Raw genomic sequence first — 17116 nt, forward strand, 5'->3', positions numbered from 1 at the left:
CACAAAACGCACCGGGGACTCACCCAGCTGGCGGAACCGTGGCCGTCTCCTGCAATTACACCTGACATACGAGAGATGGGATGCCAGCTAGCACCTGCCCTGTGTTTATACAACACTGCACCGCGACAGCTGCTCTATGCTCCACGCATCCCAGACTGCTTGCAAGGTAAATAGATCAAGTACAGGATAACCTGAAATTGCAGGCAGCTGAGGGCGAGCCCTTGGTGCTATTGCCATCTCTGAGCAGGAGGGGTACAAGGCAGGGACCTTTGTCAGCATTGGCAAGGTTCTCTAAGAGAGAGCTACCAAAATGCTGATATCTGTGTGTATTTTCTTCTCAAGAAGCCACATCTCTTCCTTCTTCTCTTCAAGTCAGTGCTGTTTGCAAAAGTTGAGTGAAACCCTGAAAGCATACTGGAATAAACTGAGAAACAGACCTCCAACGACAGCTCTGCTGGAAGCACTGATTGTGAGAGACGGTGGTGCCTCTAAAAGCTGAGCAAAGCCAGATTGCAGTGCTGCTGAGCAGTGCAGGCATACACGGCTCCACCCGTAGCCTCCTTACAGAGCAGGAGCTGGGTGCTGGGGCAGGGTGGCAGGGCACAGGCACTGTCCCTTGCCATGCAGGAGGTGAGGAGTGCTTTACGCCATCCTCCTTAAAAGAGCAAGCAGGAGAGGAGCTCATGCAACCCCAAGCAAAAGCTCGCAGACTTTCCCCCTGCTATTTTTAATTGCTGTTTGAATGATTAGTTTCCTTCCCATCCTCCTCTGCACCCTGAGTCAAGTGAAAGGAAACTGCTCCAAACCCCAGTGCTTCCCCAGGCTTCAAACCATCACTGGCTTTATGTAGAGCAGACGGATCTGAGGAAGCGAAGGGCAATGGAGAGAAATTACATAATCACAGAATCACTGAGGTTGGAAAAGACCTCTAAGACCCCCAGGTCCGACCCCAGCCCACCATCTCCACTGACCACATCCCTCAGTGCTGCATCCCCACAGCAGACGGGCTCTGAGCAGGCCTGATTCCACCAGGCACGCCGAGCTGCTGCACACAGCGCTTAGGCTACGTGAAGCCCTGTTAAATGCAGTGCTGCTGAGCTCAGTGAAACACTGTGTAGCACAGTACTCACAAGTACAGCTGCCAGAATGCATCCTGCTGGGAGGTGTGACATACACCCCATGGATTTCCATGGGACCGCAGAAAACTTGAAGCCAGAGCTGAGCTGTGAGGATTTCAAGACGGACAGCTGATTTCAGCGCATAGCTTCAGTGCGGCTTCAGGGACAGATTTCATCAAGAGACAGTGGGAGGAACTGAAAGACAGAAATCAGCAGCAAAGCACTTCCACGAACAGCAAACCCACAGGTGCCTACGGCCATGCACCATGTGTGTGCCCGGGTCCCCTGCTCCCTGACAAAGGCTGTGCTAGCACTGCTGCTCACCACTAATGGAACCTCTTCCCTCGCCTCTTTTCACAAACCCGTAAGAGTTCAATGCATTACTCTGCCTTTGTGTCCCATGTGGCTGAAACTGCCCCAGCAGGTTCCAGTCACTTGGGGGTGAAGGGAGCAGGGAGCTCTGGAGGTAGCACACACACACACACACGTGCATGCATGGCACGGTGCAGCTGCACTCGGCTCATTTCTTTAGGTGCTTGGGCTAGGAAAGAGCAAGCAGGGGCTGCACAGCACCGAACCCATCTGCTCGGAGCAGCTCCTGGGCACACGAATGGCTGAGCCCCAGCAGGAGCATGGCAACACGCCAGCGGCTCCCACATCAAAGCTCCGCTCAGCCACCAGATTGCCTGTTGGCTTTTACGACACCGCTATTGCTTGCGTGGTGAATTCCAGACTGGGGATGTAACGACAGACGGGCCGGGATCGCCTCGCCAACGGTAAAGTTCAGGTACAGTGTGTAGCCAATAAAGAACGGACGCCTCGGGTTCCATTCTGAGATGGCCGCTCTCAGTTCCAGGAATCTGCTCAGCACACATTCAAGGCACAACGACAGCGTTTGTCACCTGTGGGGACAAGGTGGGTTTGTAGCACGGGGTGCTGCAGGTGGTCAGAACGCGACAGCACAGTCTTCTGAAATCCTCCATCAGGGTGCTGCTGGAAATGCAGCAAACAGCAACCCTCAGGCTTGGGGCAGAGCCACTGGAAAGCTGCGGAGAGGAAAAGGATCTTGGGGGTGTCGGTCAACACTTGGTTGAATGTGAGCCAGCAGTGTGCCCAGGTGGCCAAGGAGGCCAACAGCAGTCTGGTTTGCATCAGCAATAGTGAGGCCAGCAGGAGCAGGAGGTGACTGTTCCCTGTATTCAGCTCTGGTGAGGCCATATCTCCTGTGCTGCGTTCAGCTCTGGGCTCCTCACCACAAGACAGACATTGAGACATAAGAGGAGGCCATTCCCGATGTAGATGGGGATTGCTCTCTGCTCCCAGGTAACAGCCATAGGGTGAGAGGTGACGGCCTCAAGCTGTGCCAGGGCAGAGTCAGGTTGGATGCTAGGAAAGAATTCTTCTCACACAGAGCAGTGAGGCACTGCACGGCCGCACAGGGAGGTGGGGGATCACCGTCCCTGGAGGTGTTCAGAGCCGTGGAGATGTGGCGCTGAGGGATGTGGGCAGTGGGCACGGTGGGGTGGGCTGGGGATCTGAGGGGTCTTTTCCAACCTTAACGATTCTGTGATCTCCCCTGCACCTCTTCCCCACAGGCTGTAAGGAAGAAAGAACAAGGGAAGGGGAAACATAAAGAAACATCTTAAGAGGGGAAAGGAAAAGTACAGCAGCAAGGAACTGTGCAGGAGAGCAGCAGGAGGGCGGGCTGTGGCTGCATCTGCCGGCTGCCTGCCACGTGGCTGCAGGAAAGTCGTGGCCTTTCTCCACCTCGCTTTTCCAGTCTGTGGAATTATTTAGATAACAGTATTTGCAAACTAAAGAACAAAAGTACTATATATAAAACAAGCCTACTTAAGCCCAAGTGGCTTCTGTTTGCTGTATTTAGAAAAGGGCCCAGTTCTCTCTGTGTCTTTCATAAACAAAACACAGCCAATCATCTCCAGCCAAAATTAAAGACTTGTTTTCTCTGACAACAGCTCTGACATGTCTAAAGCCCCACAGCGACCCTAAGGTGTAAAGTAACCTGTCAGTCCTTGTAGTGTTACACCACTGAAGGGCACAGCAAAGGAGATAACAGCCTTCAGATACTACAGAGAGCCCAGAATTGCCCCATAGCAACAAGCAGGTGGTGAGCGAGCCTGAGTAGCTGGGACTGCTGCCACATCTGTTAGAAAATGACCTCATGGGCTGACATCACCTGAGATTTCCAGGCCAGCCTTGGTCCCTTTGAGATCTGGGGACAGCTTTGCATGGCCTGCCAGCACCCTGGGATTGCTGACATGGGTGGACACAGCAAGCAGAAGTAAACCCACCTCTCCTGACCACCCTCCCCCCGTGCTGCACCGAGCCCAGGAGCTGCCGCACCTTTGCCAGCTCGCTCAGCTCCACATATAGCCCTACAGAGGTGGCAATGTCCAGCTGTGCACATCTGTGCCTTGGCACAGGGAGGACACGCACAGCCTCCTCTTCCTAAGACAGGCTGGGAATTCCTTGGAACTGCTGGGGCACCGATCCAGCCAAGACCAGCACCGTTTGCACTGACACAGCCTCCAAAAAGCTGCAAATACACCTTGCTTTGCTGGAGTGACAGGCTGGGGAAGGGAGCAGGAAATAAGGGGAATGCCCGAAGGCAGACAGAAGTGAGTACGTGCTTAATCAGCTTAGACTAAATAAATCAATAGGCTCTAAAACAAAGGGGTCCCCATGCAGAAGACAAACCTGCTGGAAGGACTGAATGTGTAACCAGCACACGAGCAGCTCTCTGTAAGGTATAATGTGAACCAACCTGAAGCAGCCCCAGACGGATGCACCATCTGCTCACAGCGCCTCACAAGGACGCCGTGCTCGGTGCTATCAAAACCAGCAGACACTCCAAGGAGCACTAATGCAGAGCACAGCCCCGGGGCGGCCGGCAGGCAGAGCTCAGCAGCCCTTCTAAAGGGCCGCGACAGAACGGTGCCTTCTGCTTGATCCAGCCTGGAATTCACCAACGACACCGTATACACAGAGGTGTGAGTGCTGCAGGAACGCAACGGCTCCCGGCGGATGGAAGGAATGGCAGGATGGACGCTAGACAGCAGCTGACACATTGTTCAACAGATGAGATGGCTGCCTGGAGACAGAAGAGCAGACGTCCAAATTTAGTGCCCTAAACAGAACAACCCAGTGGCACAGAAGCTCTGATGCAGTTCCACAGATATCACCGGTCCGTTCACAGCCAAAGCATCACTGAGGCAGATCATAGCAGTGCGTTCACATCGCGCTTCTGAAGCTCACCTGCTTGGCGTGGTCTCCCATCACATGCGGCCAACGCGAGGCTTTCAGCCCCCACCCATCCTGGCTGCAGCCCAACCCGAGTGCCCGGGAAGGGGCAGCACCCTCTGCTTTGCTTTTCCTCTCGTCAGATGCTGCCGCGATGGACGCGGTGCTGAGAGCCTGTGGGCAGGCACTGCAGTGCTGCCCGCTCCTGGAGTCACACTGCAAACCTCGCTTCCTTCCTTAATGGTTTTGAAAGGGGTTAAGCCTTTACGGGGCAGACGAGAGCGTCCTGCATTGCGTAGCAGGAGGGCTCTATCAGCACCGGCGGTGCTAATAGCCAAAGTGGCCCTCGGGTCCCTGGCTGGATGCGTTTCTTCTAGCTTACAAGACGACTCAGTGTAAGTAAAACAAACAAACAAACGCTGGGACGATAACCAAAGGCTTCATTAGAGCTTCTGGCAGATGCCGTGCAAAGCCCCCCGCTGAGATACAGCCCATCCTGGCAAAGGCAGCTGTCTGCCTGCCCAGACAAACCGCATCCCAGGGCAGCCGATGGGCAGCCGGGCAGCCCTACACGGCGCCCTGCAGGGAGAGCTGCCGCTTCTTTCTACCCCGAGAAGACGAGCGGCCGCACCGTGAGCGCTCAGCTATCCCCGAGCAGCGCAGCGCTGCAGTGGACTGCGCCTCTTCCGGCAACGTGGGATTTAAGGGAGAAACGCAAACGTTTCACGGGTCCCGATGGAACAGCCGGGGCGGCACCGCCGTCTGCAGCACGGCCGGGGGACGCTGCGGGCTCCGCTGGGAGAGCGCACAGCGCCTTCACGCCCGGCTCGTTCTGCTGATCGCATTCGGTGCCGCAAACAAGGCAGGCCTTGTGAAGCGTGGGCATTTGTTGTGTTGGAGGTGTTTTATAAAGGCTTGATCCCGGCTACGTTAACATTGAGTAACTCGGCAGAGAGTCTATAAAGACTGCGTTTCAAGGCGTACCGAGAATGGAAGGCAGTTAATGCAATTATGCTGACGATAAAACGCTGAACTTAATTAAGTCTGCAGCAGCGATAATATACTTGTAATGATTAAGCTCAAGATCCGCAGATAAGAGGATGGAGGCAAACCTGTCGGTTCCCCAGGCTTCCTTTACCTCCTCTGCTGAAGAAGCAGTCCCACTGCAGCCCCATCCCTTCCCAAGCCCACTGCTGCTCCCCAGCCATGCTCAGCCTGTCCAGCTGCATTTAATGGAGGACCAAGGACAAAAGATGAAGCCCATATTCACAGAATTTGCATCTGGGCTGAGGTGGGAGATCCCCCAGCAGAGGTTCCCCTTTTGCTGGGCTGCAGAGGAAAAAATGCACAGATGTGAAGGGGAGAGGATCCAGCAGATGATAAAAGCCACAGGGAACTCAGCTCCATTGCCCCCAGGACAGCCTGCCAGGCACACAGGAGGAGGAGACCTTCTCCTGGAGGCACACAGTGCAGCGCAGAAGACATTAAAGACAGCCCCATGTCCTCTCTTTCACTGTATACTCTACTGCACAAGAACTGCAGAGGCAGCTCATTACTGCATACACAAAACAAGAAGTCTTCTGCTTCCACAGCAAACTCCCCACTGCTCCTGCTGCAGAACTGTGGAGCTCCAGGTGAATTACAGCCACCTTGAGCTGCTACAACTGCTCCCTCCCCTCATACCCACCTCCTGCTCAGGGGGAAAAATGACTTCTTTCTACACCTGCCCCTCTATTTCTCCTCACTCGCCAAACGACTTTCCTCATCCTGAGATCACAAAACCCTAACAAGACGGAGCAGACAGCCTGCACCCAGACCTGGGCTGCAACATCAAACCCATCATGGCAGACCACAGCACCACAGGAGAAGAGAGCCTCCAACGTTTTGTAGTGAAGAGTAATGCAGTCAGTGAGAACGGCCCATCAGCTACCAACAAAGCCACTCCAACACCAAACAGGCAGCCCAGGGTGCCATCCCTGCTGTGCCAGGACAGCAATCTGCTGCGATAGCCAGCACGGGCTTCTCCTGCCCTCCAACTGCACACCACATTGCAGCCCCTTGAGGGAGACACAGGCAGTGGCTCGCTGTGGAAAAGGAACAGCAGACTTCTCTTTAGACCAGAACGTTTCAAGTTCACTTCCTCCTTCAAACAAAATCCGTGCAGATAATGTTATGGATACAACAAAGAGACAGACGTCACTCAAGTAAATGAGCCATGCCCCCTCCCCACTCAGGCCCGAATACAAACATCATAAAGCTTTTTCCTAGGAAACACAGAATGCACAATAGCAGGTCTTGGTTTCCAGGACCTGACCCCCTGCTAACTGCTAACAGCTCACATTCCCCTTCCTTCTCAAGTTCCTTCAAGAGCTCAACTCCCCTTTACAAAGCCCCAAGAAGCAAATAAGTAGGTAGAAGCAGAACAGCCACAACAATAGAGGAGCTATCCCCGAAAACATGACTGGCTGTGGGGAGGTGTGGGGATACAGCAGGCTCCAGCACCCACAGCACCTGCTGAGCACAACCCATGTGACAGCCAAAGGGAACTCATCACAGCACCTTATTCATCCCCCCAGGATTGCATTTATCACCAGAGAAGTCTCACTTAATGACACCAAACACATTTAGCACTGTAGTGAACGCTAAGGGGTACAAAGGTAACAAGCTGGTAGAAGAAAAGCACCTGAAAAGCGTGACCAGAACTTCTACACCTCCATCTGACCTGCTCCAGGGGGTGCAGAGCTGTGCAGGAGAGGGAGGGCAGCAATGCCAGGCAGTGCAGGAAGCAGCCTCAGCCCTACCTGCCCCATCTGTGCTGAACTGCAGCCACCGACAAGCAGGGACTCGTGCTTCTGCCTGCGCTTTCCATGACGAAAATCCTTCCAGGATCTGCTTACAGTGACACCCAGGGCTGAGCCTGAGGGCTGCCCGCACACAGCTTCACCTACTTCAGGGCATGCACCAAAGCCACCTGCTCTACCCTCCAGCTGAGCTCTGCAAGTAATCAGTCTCGTTTCTCCTTCAGGGCTTGTCTCTAATTAGGGGTGGGCTCCTCATCAGCTCTAATTGGAGACCAGGCAGTTGCAGGTTTGGTGTTGGCCAACTGCTTGAGCTTCTATCTAGCAGGTGAGTGGCACGTTCCCAGGAACACAGCTCCCCCACCTCCTATAAGCCAGCAGCACTCACAGCTTACGTTGAGCAATGCCAGCTTCTGTGTTTTGTCCTGCATGTGCTCCCTGTGACACAAGTAAGCAGAGGAAGCTACCAGCCACAACCCAGCAATTCCTGCTTCCCAACATCTTTCCCTCAGCCAGGCATGTTCTGTGCTGTGTTGCATGCATGTTACTGTGGGCATGTCCTCTGCTGCCCATGGGTACTCCCCAGGAAACACATCAGTATAAACCAGTACTAATAAAAACCCAAGCCACAGGAATGGGTGCCAGGACCCCCAAGGAAAGGGTATTGGTCTCTATGAATAAAATATTTCCACTCTCGATTCAGAAAAGCCCAACGTTCATTAAAAGTGACCATAAAATCCACGCTGCCATTGCAGAACAGATGCGTAATTTGCAATGGGGATGCAAATCTGCAGCAGAGCGTGAAAGCAGATATTTCCTAGAGCGCGTCACAAAGCACACGGGAGCAAAGTTCCAGCCTATTATGTACGTGTTAATGTGACCAAACGACAACCCGTGTCCTGTCAGCAAACGTGGAGTGTCGCTGCCACAGGTGCAGACTGGGAGTCATCCCGAGTCACCCCTCAGAGGGGCACACAACTAAGGAAGCCTGCAGCCCAGCGAGGGCTGAGTTCTACGGCCTCAGCAGCTGGGAAGTAAATGAACAGCAGTGCCTGAAAGTCATATAGGAACTAATGGAAATATGACAGGTTGGCACCAGTGATGTAAACATCACTGTTGCGAAGAGATGGTAAATGGGATGGTGAAGTGAAGCCCGTCATTAGGATAGCTTCCCAAAGAGGAACAAAATACAGGAGGCGTCCCAGGAAATGCCACAGAACCGCTCCCTGCAACGCTGCCTAAAAAGCCTCAGCACTCAGTTTGTTCTCACTGCCCTGGAGCAGCTTCCACAAACACAGTGTGACCGAGCGACCGTCCCCAGCCGCACCACATGGGGCTCTGCCGCGGTCACTGCTAACAGAGCAGATGTGGTGCTGAGGGCTGAAGCGCTCTGCTGTGACATCTGGGCAAACTCTCTACTGAAGCCCAGCAGGTTGAGGGCCGAGGATGTCCAGGCAATTAAAGCGTCTGCTAACGTAAAGGAGACAAAGACAACACTGCTGCTTGGTGTGTCAGGGCCATACCCGAGTGATGCAGACTCAGACAACGGCTGCTCCTTCTCGTGCCCCAGCACAGCCCAGCGCTGTGCCCAGCAGCACCCAGCCAGCACTCACCCTGGGACACACTGCCCTCCCCGCTGCAGCCACAGGCAACAGAAACGGGCAGGAAAAGGCCTTACGGTTTTGAAAGTGGCAACAGAAACTCAGCGCTGGAAGGCACAGACGTGGGTTGCAGCAACAGGCAGGCTGGAGTCTGAGAGCCGATTTTCCTCTGAGGGTTAAACACCTGCTTTGAGCGGCAGAGAAATCAATGGCACTAGAGGGATCCATCTAATGGGCAATGCTGCAAACCCCTCTGTACAGCTGTCCTCGTTCCCTGCATTTATTGCCTGCAGCCCGCAGCTCCTCCAGCACGCTCCTTGGTTCTGGGAGATGGACTAATTTTCATCCCAAAGCGGGCAGGAGGCTCCTTAAGAGGACACATTCAGTTTGTGAAGGGGCTCTGGGGAGAGCAGGAGGGAGAAAGCAGCTCTTTGCTCGCCGTGCCGCATAAATGAGTTGGTGATTTTAAAGATAAACTGGATGGCAGCAAACTGGTGCCAAAGGACGATCCACCCGTTAACCGAACACCCAGCACCGCTTACACCCACCGCCATTCACGTGCACCATTCATATTTATGAGGATGGCCTGTCTCTTTGACAAGAACTTTTGCCTCCAACGACGACAGATGTTGCACCGCTTATGCAGGAGCTACTCGAGCATTCCCAAAGGATGCCGTCCATGCTCATCACGTCCGTATCCCAGCTCTGATTACACTGCTCACGGAGGCTGGATGACCTACTGGGAGCTCAGATCGTGTCATTCTTGAGCCCAAGAGCACGGATGGCCTCACGCGTGGCTGCAGACACAGCTGAGCTATGAGTGCTACGACATGAGGGAGCTGCCGTCCCTGCAGGACTCAGCGTTAGCAGAAGTTAAACTCCCACCCTCCATGCGGGAGGATCGCACACGGCAGCATGGCCTTAACCTGAGCACAGCCGTATGGATAAGCTGAGAGCTTTGCCAAAACATCCTTCGGGAAGCACAACGCGTGGGCAAGCAGTGAAGCGTCAGACATTTGTAAGACATGTGTAAGGGACGTCTGCTTTTACAAGATCGCAGTTGACATTTACATTAAAATGCATGAGGTTATCATGAATCGTTTCACCTGATGCGATGGAGCTCATTTAAAGTGGCACCAAACCGTCACATCAGCCCTGTGGGCCGGAGCAGGGAGCCTGCACTGACCTCTGCCTCCAGAACCACAGCTCTTGTAGTGCCCTGATATTTATTTATGGTACATCTTTCACGTACAGCACAAGGGAGCCCAGCATTTAGCAACCCATTTGACCTGCAGCTTTCCAGAGAGTACACAGAAAGACACACTCCCACAGCTGGCACCTTGTGCAGCTCACTGCCATTGGCTCCAGCAGTCAGGACGCAAACGGGATGCTACAGCCACGGACAGCCCTCTGTGCCCAAGCTCTGCTAGCAGACCACCACCAGTGCACTGCAGATTAGATCCTCAAACGATGAGCGGGGGTGAGATGCATCCCCTGGGGTGCCGCCTACAGAGCAACCTGCCAAAATCCAAGCACCATTTCCTTAGAACACGAGGGAAAGGACAAGGACCACCAGCAGCAGAACTGCTCTGGCAGTAGGAGCTGACGGCTGGGACACGGCGTGGGGCGGCTCCGAGCCATCCCGATGGCTGCGCTGCTGCGGCCATGAGGAGGCAGCACGGAACGAATCCATCCCACGGCACGTACGCACGAACCGTCCGACGGTCTGACAGCGATAGGAGGAGGGGGGAAGGCTTTAAACTACCAGAGGGGAGATTTAGGTTAGACGCGAGGAAGAAATTCTTCGCTTTGAGGGCGGTGAGGCCCTCGCTCTGCCGCCCAGAGAAGCGTGGGTGCCCCATACGTGGTGTTCAGGGCCGGGTGGATGGGGCCCCGTGCAGCCCGAGCTGGAGTGGGGCACCCAGCCCACGGCAGAGGCCAGAAGGACGGGCTGTAAGGCGCCTTCCAACCCAACCCGTTCTGTGCCTCGGATGAGGGCAGCAATAGGAGCCCCACCTGCAGCGGGGTCAGCCCGCGGGCCCACCGTGCCGCGGCGGGCAGTTACGCCGCACACGTCGGGGAGGCGGCCGGGCGTGCGGGGCCGCTTCCAGCGGGGGATGCGTCTCGCGTTCCCTCGGGCGGTAAAAATATGACACACATTAGCGAGGAGAATGAAAAGAGGGAAACAAAGGAGCGGGAGCGAACACCTGTCGCTCTCCTCAGGGACGAGCCCCGACGCTTTCATTCGGTTCGGTCTGTTGGGGGAACTGCAGCTGCCAACTGTCATCAGCATCAAGTTACGGCACAAAGCCGGGGCCTCGGCCGGCGCTGGGGAGCGGCGGGGGGACCACGCGGTCCGGGTACGGCAGCCCCGGCACCGCCAGCGCGGGCTGCGGCCGCCATCCCGGCACGCGCGGCTCGAGGACGGCTCGCGGGGCGCGGCGGGGTTCGGGGCGGCGGCTGCGCCACGGGGCGGCTTCGGCCGGGCGAAGACAAAAGGCTCGGAGCGCCGAGCGGCCGGCAGCCTCCGGCTGCAGGGACCGCCGCCCGCAGCGGGCGCTCCGCTCTTCCGTTCCCGCACGGGCACGGCCGAGGCGGGGGGGCACCCAGCGCGGGGCGCAGCCGCAGCGCTAGGACGGCGGCCGAGCACCCGTCCCAAAACGGGACGCAATCGCGTCGGCGCCGCTGCTCACACCCGGCCGGAGCGGCCGCCGGCGGGGCCGGGGCTGCGCAGGGAGGGGCCGGGGGCGCAGCCCGCCGCAGGAGCCCCGGGCACCGACGCACAGCACCGCACAGCGCCGCGCCGCACGGCACACCGCGACGCAGCGCCCACCCGCACGGCCCCGCAGCAGACAAAGCGCGCGGCCGCCATTGGGCCGTTCGGCCCACGCTCCGGCGCTGCCCGCGCGGCGCGGCCAATGGGCTGCCGGCGATGCAAAGCGGCGGCTATAAGACGGGCGGCGCGGGGCGGGGAGCGGCGCGGGGCCGCGGAGGAGCGCGGCGGGATGGCGCCGTCCTTCCGGCACGGCAAGGGCCGCGCGCCGCGGGGCGGTTCGGGCGGCGCGGACAGGAGGGTGAGCGGCGGGCGCGGAGCGGAGCGGGGCGGATGGGGCGCGCGTGCTGACGGCGCCGTGTGCCCGCAGGCGCGGAAGCCGCTGGTGGAGAAGAAGCGGAGGGCGCGGATCAACGAGAGCCTGCGGGAGCTGCGGCGGCTGCTGGCCGGCGGCGAGGTGAGGAGCGGGGAGGGCGGCGGGGGCCGGGGTCGACGCCGACGCTGACGCTGACGCTGACGGCCGCGGCGCCCCCCGGGGCGGTTGCAGGCGAAGCTGGAGAACGCGGAGGTGCTGGAGCTGACGGTGCGGCGGGTGCAGGCCGTGCTGGAGCGCCGCGCGCTCGGTGAGTGCCGGGGGGGGGGAGCGGGGGCGGCCGGGCCGCGCAGCACCGCGCCTTACCTCACCCGGCTCCGTCTGTCTGTCCGTCTCTCCCGGGCCGCAGAGGGCGGGCGGCTGCACCGCGAGGCCAGCGAGCGCTTCGCCGCCGGCTACATCCAGTGCATGCACGAGGTGCACACCTTCGTCTCCGGCTGCCCCGGCATCGACGCCACCACGGCGGCCGAGCTGCTCAACCACCTGCTGGAGTCCATGCCGCTCAGCGAGGGCGGCCTGCGGGACTTGATGGCGGACGTTCTGGCCGAGCCCTGGCCGGGCGGCGACGCCGCGCTCCCGCTGGCTGAGGCGGCCCTGGGCCTGGCGCTGCCCTCGCCGTCGTCCGGTGAGGAGACGTGCTCCGACTCGGACGAGGCGGAGGCCGAGCCGGTACAGACCCCCGCCCACGGACTGGAGGCGGCGCAGACGCGCGCCGTGCCCTCGCCCGGCTCGCCCAAGTCCATGTGGAGGCCGTGGTAACGCCGCGAGCGGCGGGGCGGTGCCTCGGGATTGGAACACGGCGCTCCCGGCGCCCCGATGGGCTCACGGCCGAACGAGACCCGCGTCGGCGCGTGGACGGTGCGCGTGTGGCTTTTTGTAGCTGGGGTTGTTTGTATGAGAGTGGGGGGACGGGATGGGGAGGAGGGAGGTTTTTTAGTAGCAAAGCTCTTTGGATGCGCAGCTGTGGTCTCTTAACCCTGCCTCATCCTCTCGGCCCCTGTAAGCGGCCCAGATAACACTCACTACCTTGCTCTCTTAAGAAGAAGCCCTCGTGCGGTTTAGATCCTGCTGGGTGACTCCAGGAGAAGCTCAGTCTGCGCACAGCGGTTGTGTTCTGGTGACAGCAGGAGCCCTGCTCGGGGCTGACGGAGCAGCTGTGCCTGGCAGCAGCCCAGCCCTTGCCTTCAGGGAAGGAGGAGCAGCAGGAGCTGCTGGAGCACTGCACACACAGCCGGGACTGATGGTGGGGTGCCTGCAGAAGTGAGCATCTCGATTCACGTTTTGCTTTTAGCACACTTGAGTTCATGGTGACTTTATGTATATTAGGAGGGTATCAGATCAAGTGTTGTTTTTTTTTTTTAATTTTTAATCTTTAATAAAAAAAAAGCTGAATTGACAGTGATTTCATGGGTGTTGCATTGTGCTATGTCTTAACCTGGACCGAAAGTATTCCTATGCCTGGGGAACAGTGTTGGTAATTAAGCACTTAGTTCACATACATTGGTAGCTCAAGCACTGGAGTTAAAGTGGCTCTGTTTAATGCTGGAAGACACTTAACATTACTGCACTGGGTAGCACACAGTGATCTGTGCCCCAGCCTTTCTGGCTGCCCATTACCTGCTCCCTTCTTACTGTGGTGTTGGTGCAGCTCCAGAAGCATTGCACACATCCTGTGCTGGGGCAGCACAGCACCTACGTTCAGTTTCTCTTTCAAACGCAGAGTTGGTTGGAGCATGCAGAAAGTATTTTGGAAGAGAGAAGAAAACAATTTTAAGGGAGTGGGGCTTCAGCCCTGCCCTCTGTGAGGTCCGATGCCTCTCACATCCCTGCTGGGAGCTACCAGGTTATTCGTAGTGCAGTACCACCTTGCAGAGAGCTGGCACTCTAAGGAGAGAAACAAAAACAATTGTTAAGTTTCTTAATACGTGGAAGTTCCCAAACATAGAACAAGCAAGAAAGGAAGCAACCTAACTGCCGGGGGATGAGACCTGTAACTTTTCTTTGTTAACAACCCTATGGAACAATACAAATGGAAACCAAGTACCAGTAGACCGCTCCTTATTTAATGTTACCTGGGGGGGGCAGGTTCTTATTTAAGATTACCACCAGATTTAGCACAAAAGCAGAACAGCTCATTTCCCTTTGAACTGGAGAGAAGGGCAAGAACCAGCTCCCCAGGAGGCAGTGAGAGCTGCCATAATGACCTCTGCTTTAGGGAAGGAGGCCAACATTTGAAGTGTAAATGAGGGGGAACCTGGGACACTTGCACTAATAGTAACAAGCCTATGCACAGGATGACCTCTTGGACTGAGCCTGCCCCACTCTAGACCCAGAGCAAGGTCACTTTTTCTTTTTAAACAGCTATTACAGTGCCTGATGCCTTAGCTTTAGCTCACCTAGCCAAGATAACATCTCCTTCTCACAACGTGCTGTGCATTGCACCGTGTGATCCTGCTCTGCTATGACAGAGCTTCACCTGCCACCCAGAAAACACCTTTCTATCCAGCGCTCCCAAAAAGGAGAGAGCCACAGCTCCCCAGGGCTGGATCACTACAGAGCTGGGCAGCCTATGAAGGAGCATGGGAACAGGGCCATGCATCACCCATCGTACAGTTGACAGCAGCAAGCCCAGCTGCACAGCAGAACTGGGCTGCAGCACTGCCCTGGGCTCCCTGGGTTAAGGTTTGACATCCAAGGCTGCTCCTGGGCCGGCTGCAGCTGTTGCAGGAATACCAGAGGCACTTGGCTCAGCTTCATTTCCATGAGATGAAAAGGGCTGGGTTAGGGCTCTTCTGTAACGCTGCTGTGAGAGTAAGTGCAAATCCTGACACTTTGGTGACAGAAACACAGCGGAGAGTCAACATACAACTGCCAGCTTTGATTCAGCAGCAAATCCGCAGGGCAAGCAGCAGTCATCACTGCCAAGCACTGTTGCAGCCCTAAGAGAGAACTTTGCACTGGCCCTGGAGGAGTGGAGCTGAAGCCGACCTTATCCCTTCACCTGCTCTCTTTCTGATTCTTCTACAAACTGCTGCAAATGTGGTTGTCCCCAGATGTGGGAAGGGCAACGTGTGCTTCCTGCATGCGAGCCATGGCAGAACCAAAGGCTGCGCCCGTCCTGCAAACCCCAGCGCTGCAGTAGGAGCTCCACACATGCTGGCCATGGCCTGCAGGCCTCGTACAGGGCAGCTGCTTTCCAAAAGCCAGGAGGGGTAGGGAGGGCTGTGGCAGAAGGGCAGCACGCCTTCCCCATGCACACTTCTCAGCCCTGTGTTGGCTGAAAAGAAAGAGGCAGGTCAAAGCACTGCTCTAAAAAAAAAAAAAAAACAACTCTAGAAGCATCAAAAACATTTTAGAAATATGTTGGCAATTAAGCTTTCTTTTTTTTTTTTTTTTAAATCCACAGATTAGATTGACAGAAAGGTTACACCCCCTGATGAGGTGTTGCTGGTTTTATCCATTTGCATGTCTGTACCTTACTGCAAAGGTGTCGAATCTGACACTTGCCTGACAAAGGCAGGAAGAGGTGAGGTTCTGGGGTGGGACAGGGAAGGAGGAGGGGAAGGAAGGGCTCCAGCAGCTTGGATGAAAAAGCAGAAGCCTTTTCAAACCCTTCTTTGCAGAAAGGCCTGCCTTTATTTTCCACTCCACCAGGCTATTAAACAGACTATCTGATCTGACAGTGCACTGCATTGTAAAGGGAGAAAGGAGCAGCACACTGACAGAGGGACTCTCGTTTGATACGCGGTTGCAGAACAATTGAAAGGAGGGCTCTTTGCATGTCAGTCACTCACACCTGGCGCAGGGAAAAGCGCTCCTTGTTAACCAGGTCAGCAGGCAGGACTCCTTTCAAACCCTCTCCGAATCTCCTGGCAGCACACGCCGGGTCTTTGTTGGAGCCCTCAGCCGGGATGGAAGCTCCAGCTGTCAGACTCTCCAAATCCAGGCATCTTCCTTCATCACCCCCCAGCAAATATCACATAGCACTCCGCAAAGTTTTTGCCTGCAAAATGAAGTCTTTCGGTTTCTATTCCACTTCAAAGTGAAAACAAAGAAGAACGTAGCCCAGCACTCAGCAGCACAGCTAGCAGAAGAGGCCAACCTGCATACAGACAGCAGGAGAGGGAAATTTCCGCTGAGCAGGCAATTTATTGCTGTCTGTTACACTGACGGTTTGTTTCTTACCATCCCAAGATGCTGTCCTTAGCAAAACGTTATTGAAACAAACGATGGAAAAGCGGGATGCATTGGAGACGTGTTGGACGGTGTGCTGGACGGTCATCAGTTAACGCAGGCACCCACAGCCCCACCGTGGCAGGGTGAGCCGCCCACAGATAACGCCCCCAGGAGGCGATTCAGTCCCAGCATCCCCGGCTGTCAGAGCTCAGTTTTAGGACTCTCCCATTTATGGCTCCACCTCCAGGCGCCAGCAGGAGGCACATGAGCACGCACAAAGAGGTACCCAGCACCAGCTGCTTTTCCTCCCCGTGGGGGACATGGGGTGCAGGCACACAGGTGGTACAGATCTGGTGTTTAGCTTTTGGAACACACAAAGGCTTTTGCCCCAGCAGTTCTCCCTTCTTCCCACTGAGGAGAGCAGCTGGGCCACGCAGCACGTCCCCTGCTCAGCTCTCCCCGGCAGCAGCAGCTCGGGCTGTGCTCCCTCAGACCACTGAAACACAAACCAGTACGGATGGGATGCAGGAGAACATCCTCCCATCCCACAGATGGGCACAAAGCTTTGAAGAAGGTCATGCAGGAAGCACCCAGAAAACTGAAGGAACAAAGCAATCTACCAAAACAGCTGGCTGAGCCTCAAGACCATATCCTTCCTCCACTTCTTGGGACATATTTTCATTTTCTTGCATGAGACCCCTGGTTCACAGTTGTGTTTATGCATTCACACACGGATGTCTTGAACTAGAGGCTGCCTAAATTGATAGCATCGCTAAATTGTGCACGTTGAGCCTCTTAGGCTCCCACGTGAGCTGACAGAAGAGGGAAAAAAGTGCCATTCTGCCTCCTTCCATGGGATTTTTAGCTTCCTGTGGAAGCTCAGCATTCAATTACTGTTTTCAGCAAGTGTTAACCTCATTTCTGCGTTTTAATAAAGCTAAAAAAAATTATCAAAACTGATGCAAAACACTCAAGCATGAAAATAAACCTTATAGCAGAACATTTTAAACTTAGTC

General features: G+C 55.9%; 2 protein-coding genes and 1 long non-coding RNA gene across 3 annotated transcripts in view; 1 reads left to right on the forward strand and 2 right to left on the reverse strand.

Moving 5' to 3' along the window:
- The window catches only part of CAB39 (calcium binding protein 39), a 71150-nt gene extending 58579 nt beyond the window's left edge, over positions 1-12571 (reverse strand). The window contains exon 1 of the mRNA XM_015277058.4: positions 12231-12571. The gene's annotated coding sequence lies outside the window, so the exon portion shown is untranslated. The remainder of the gene's footprint in view (positions 1-12230) is intronic.
- LOC107051857 (translation initiation factor IF-2-like) lies at positions 1849-13326 on the forward strand. The gene is made up of 5 exons (XM_015277055.4): positions 1849-2033; positions 2714-11852; positions 11922-12008; positions 12099-12174; positions 12274-13326. The coding sequence occupies exons 2-5, from the start codon at positions 10950-10952 to the stop codon at positions 12681-12683; spliced, it is 1476 nt and encodes a 491-aa protein (XP_015132541.3). The 5' UTR covers positions 1849-2033; positions 2714-10949; the 3' UTR covers positions 12684-13326.
- Positions 12810-16211, reverse strand: LOC121111482. The gene is made up of 2 exons (XR_005862250.2): positions 15721-16211; positions 12810-13808 (listed from the first exon to the last, which is right to left on the reverse strand). It is a non-coding gene; the product is annotated as an uncharacterized LOC121111482 (long non-coding RNA).
- Between the last annotated feature and the right edge of the window lie 905 nt (positions 16212-17116).

This window comes from Gallus gallus, chromosome 9 (genome assembly GCF_016699485.2).
Source record: "Gallus gallus isolate bGalGal1 chromosome 9, bGalGal1.mat.broiler.GRCg7b, whole genome shotgun sequence".
In the NCBI taxonomy this organism is placed as follows: Eukaryota; Metazoa; Chordata; class Aves; order Galliformes; family Phasianidae; genus Gallus; species Gallus gallus.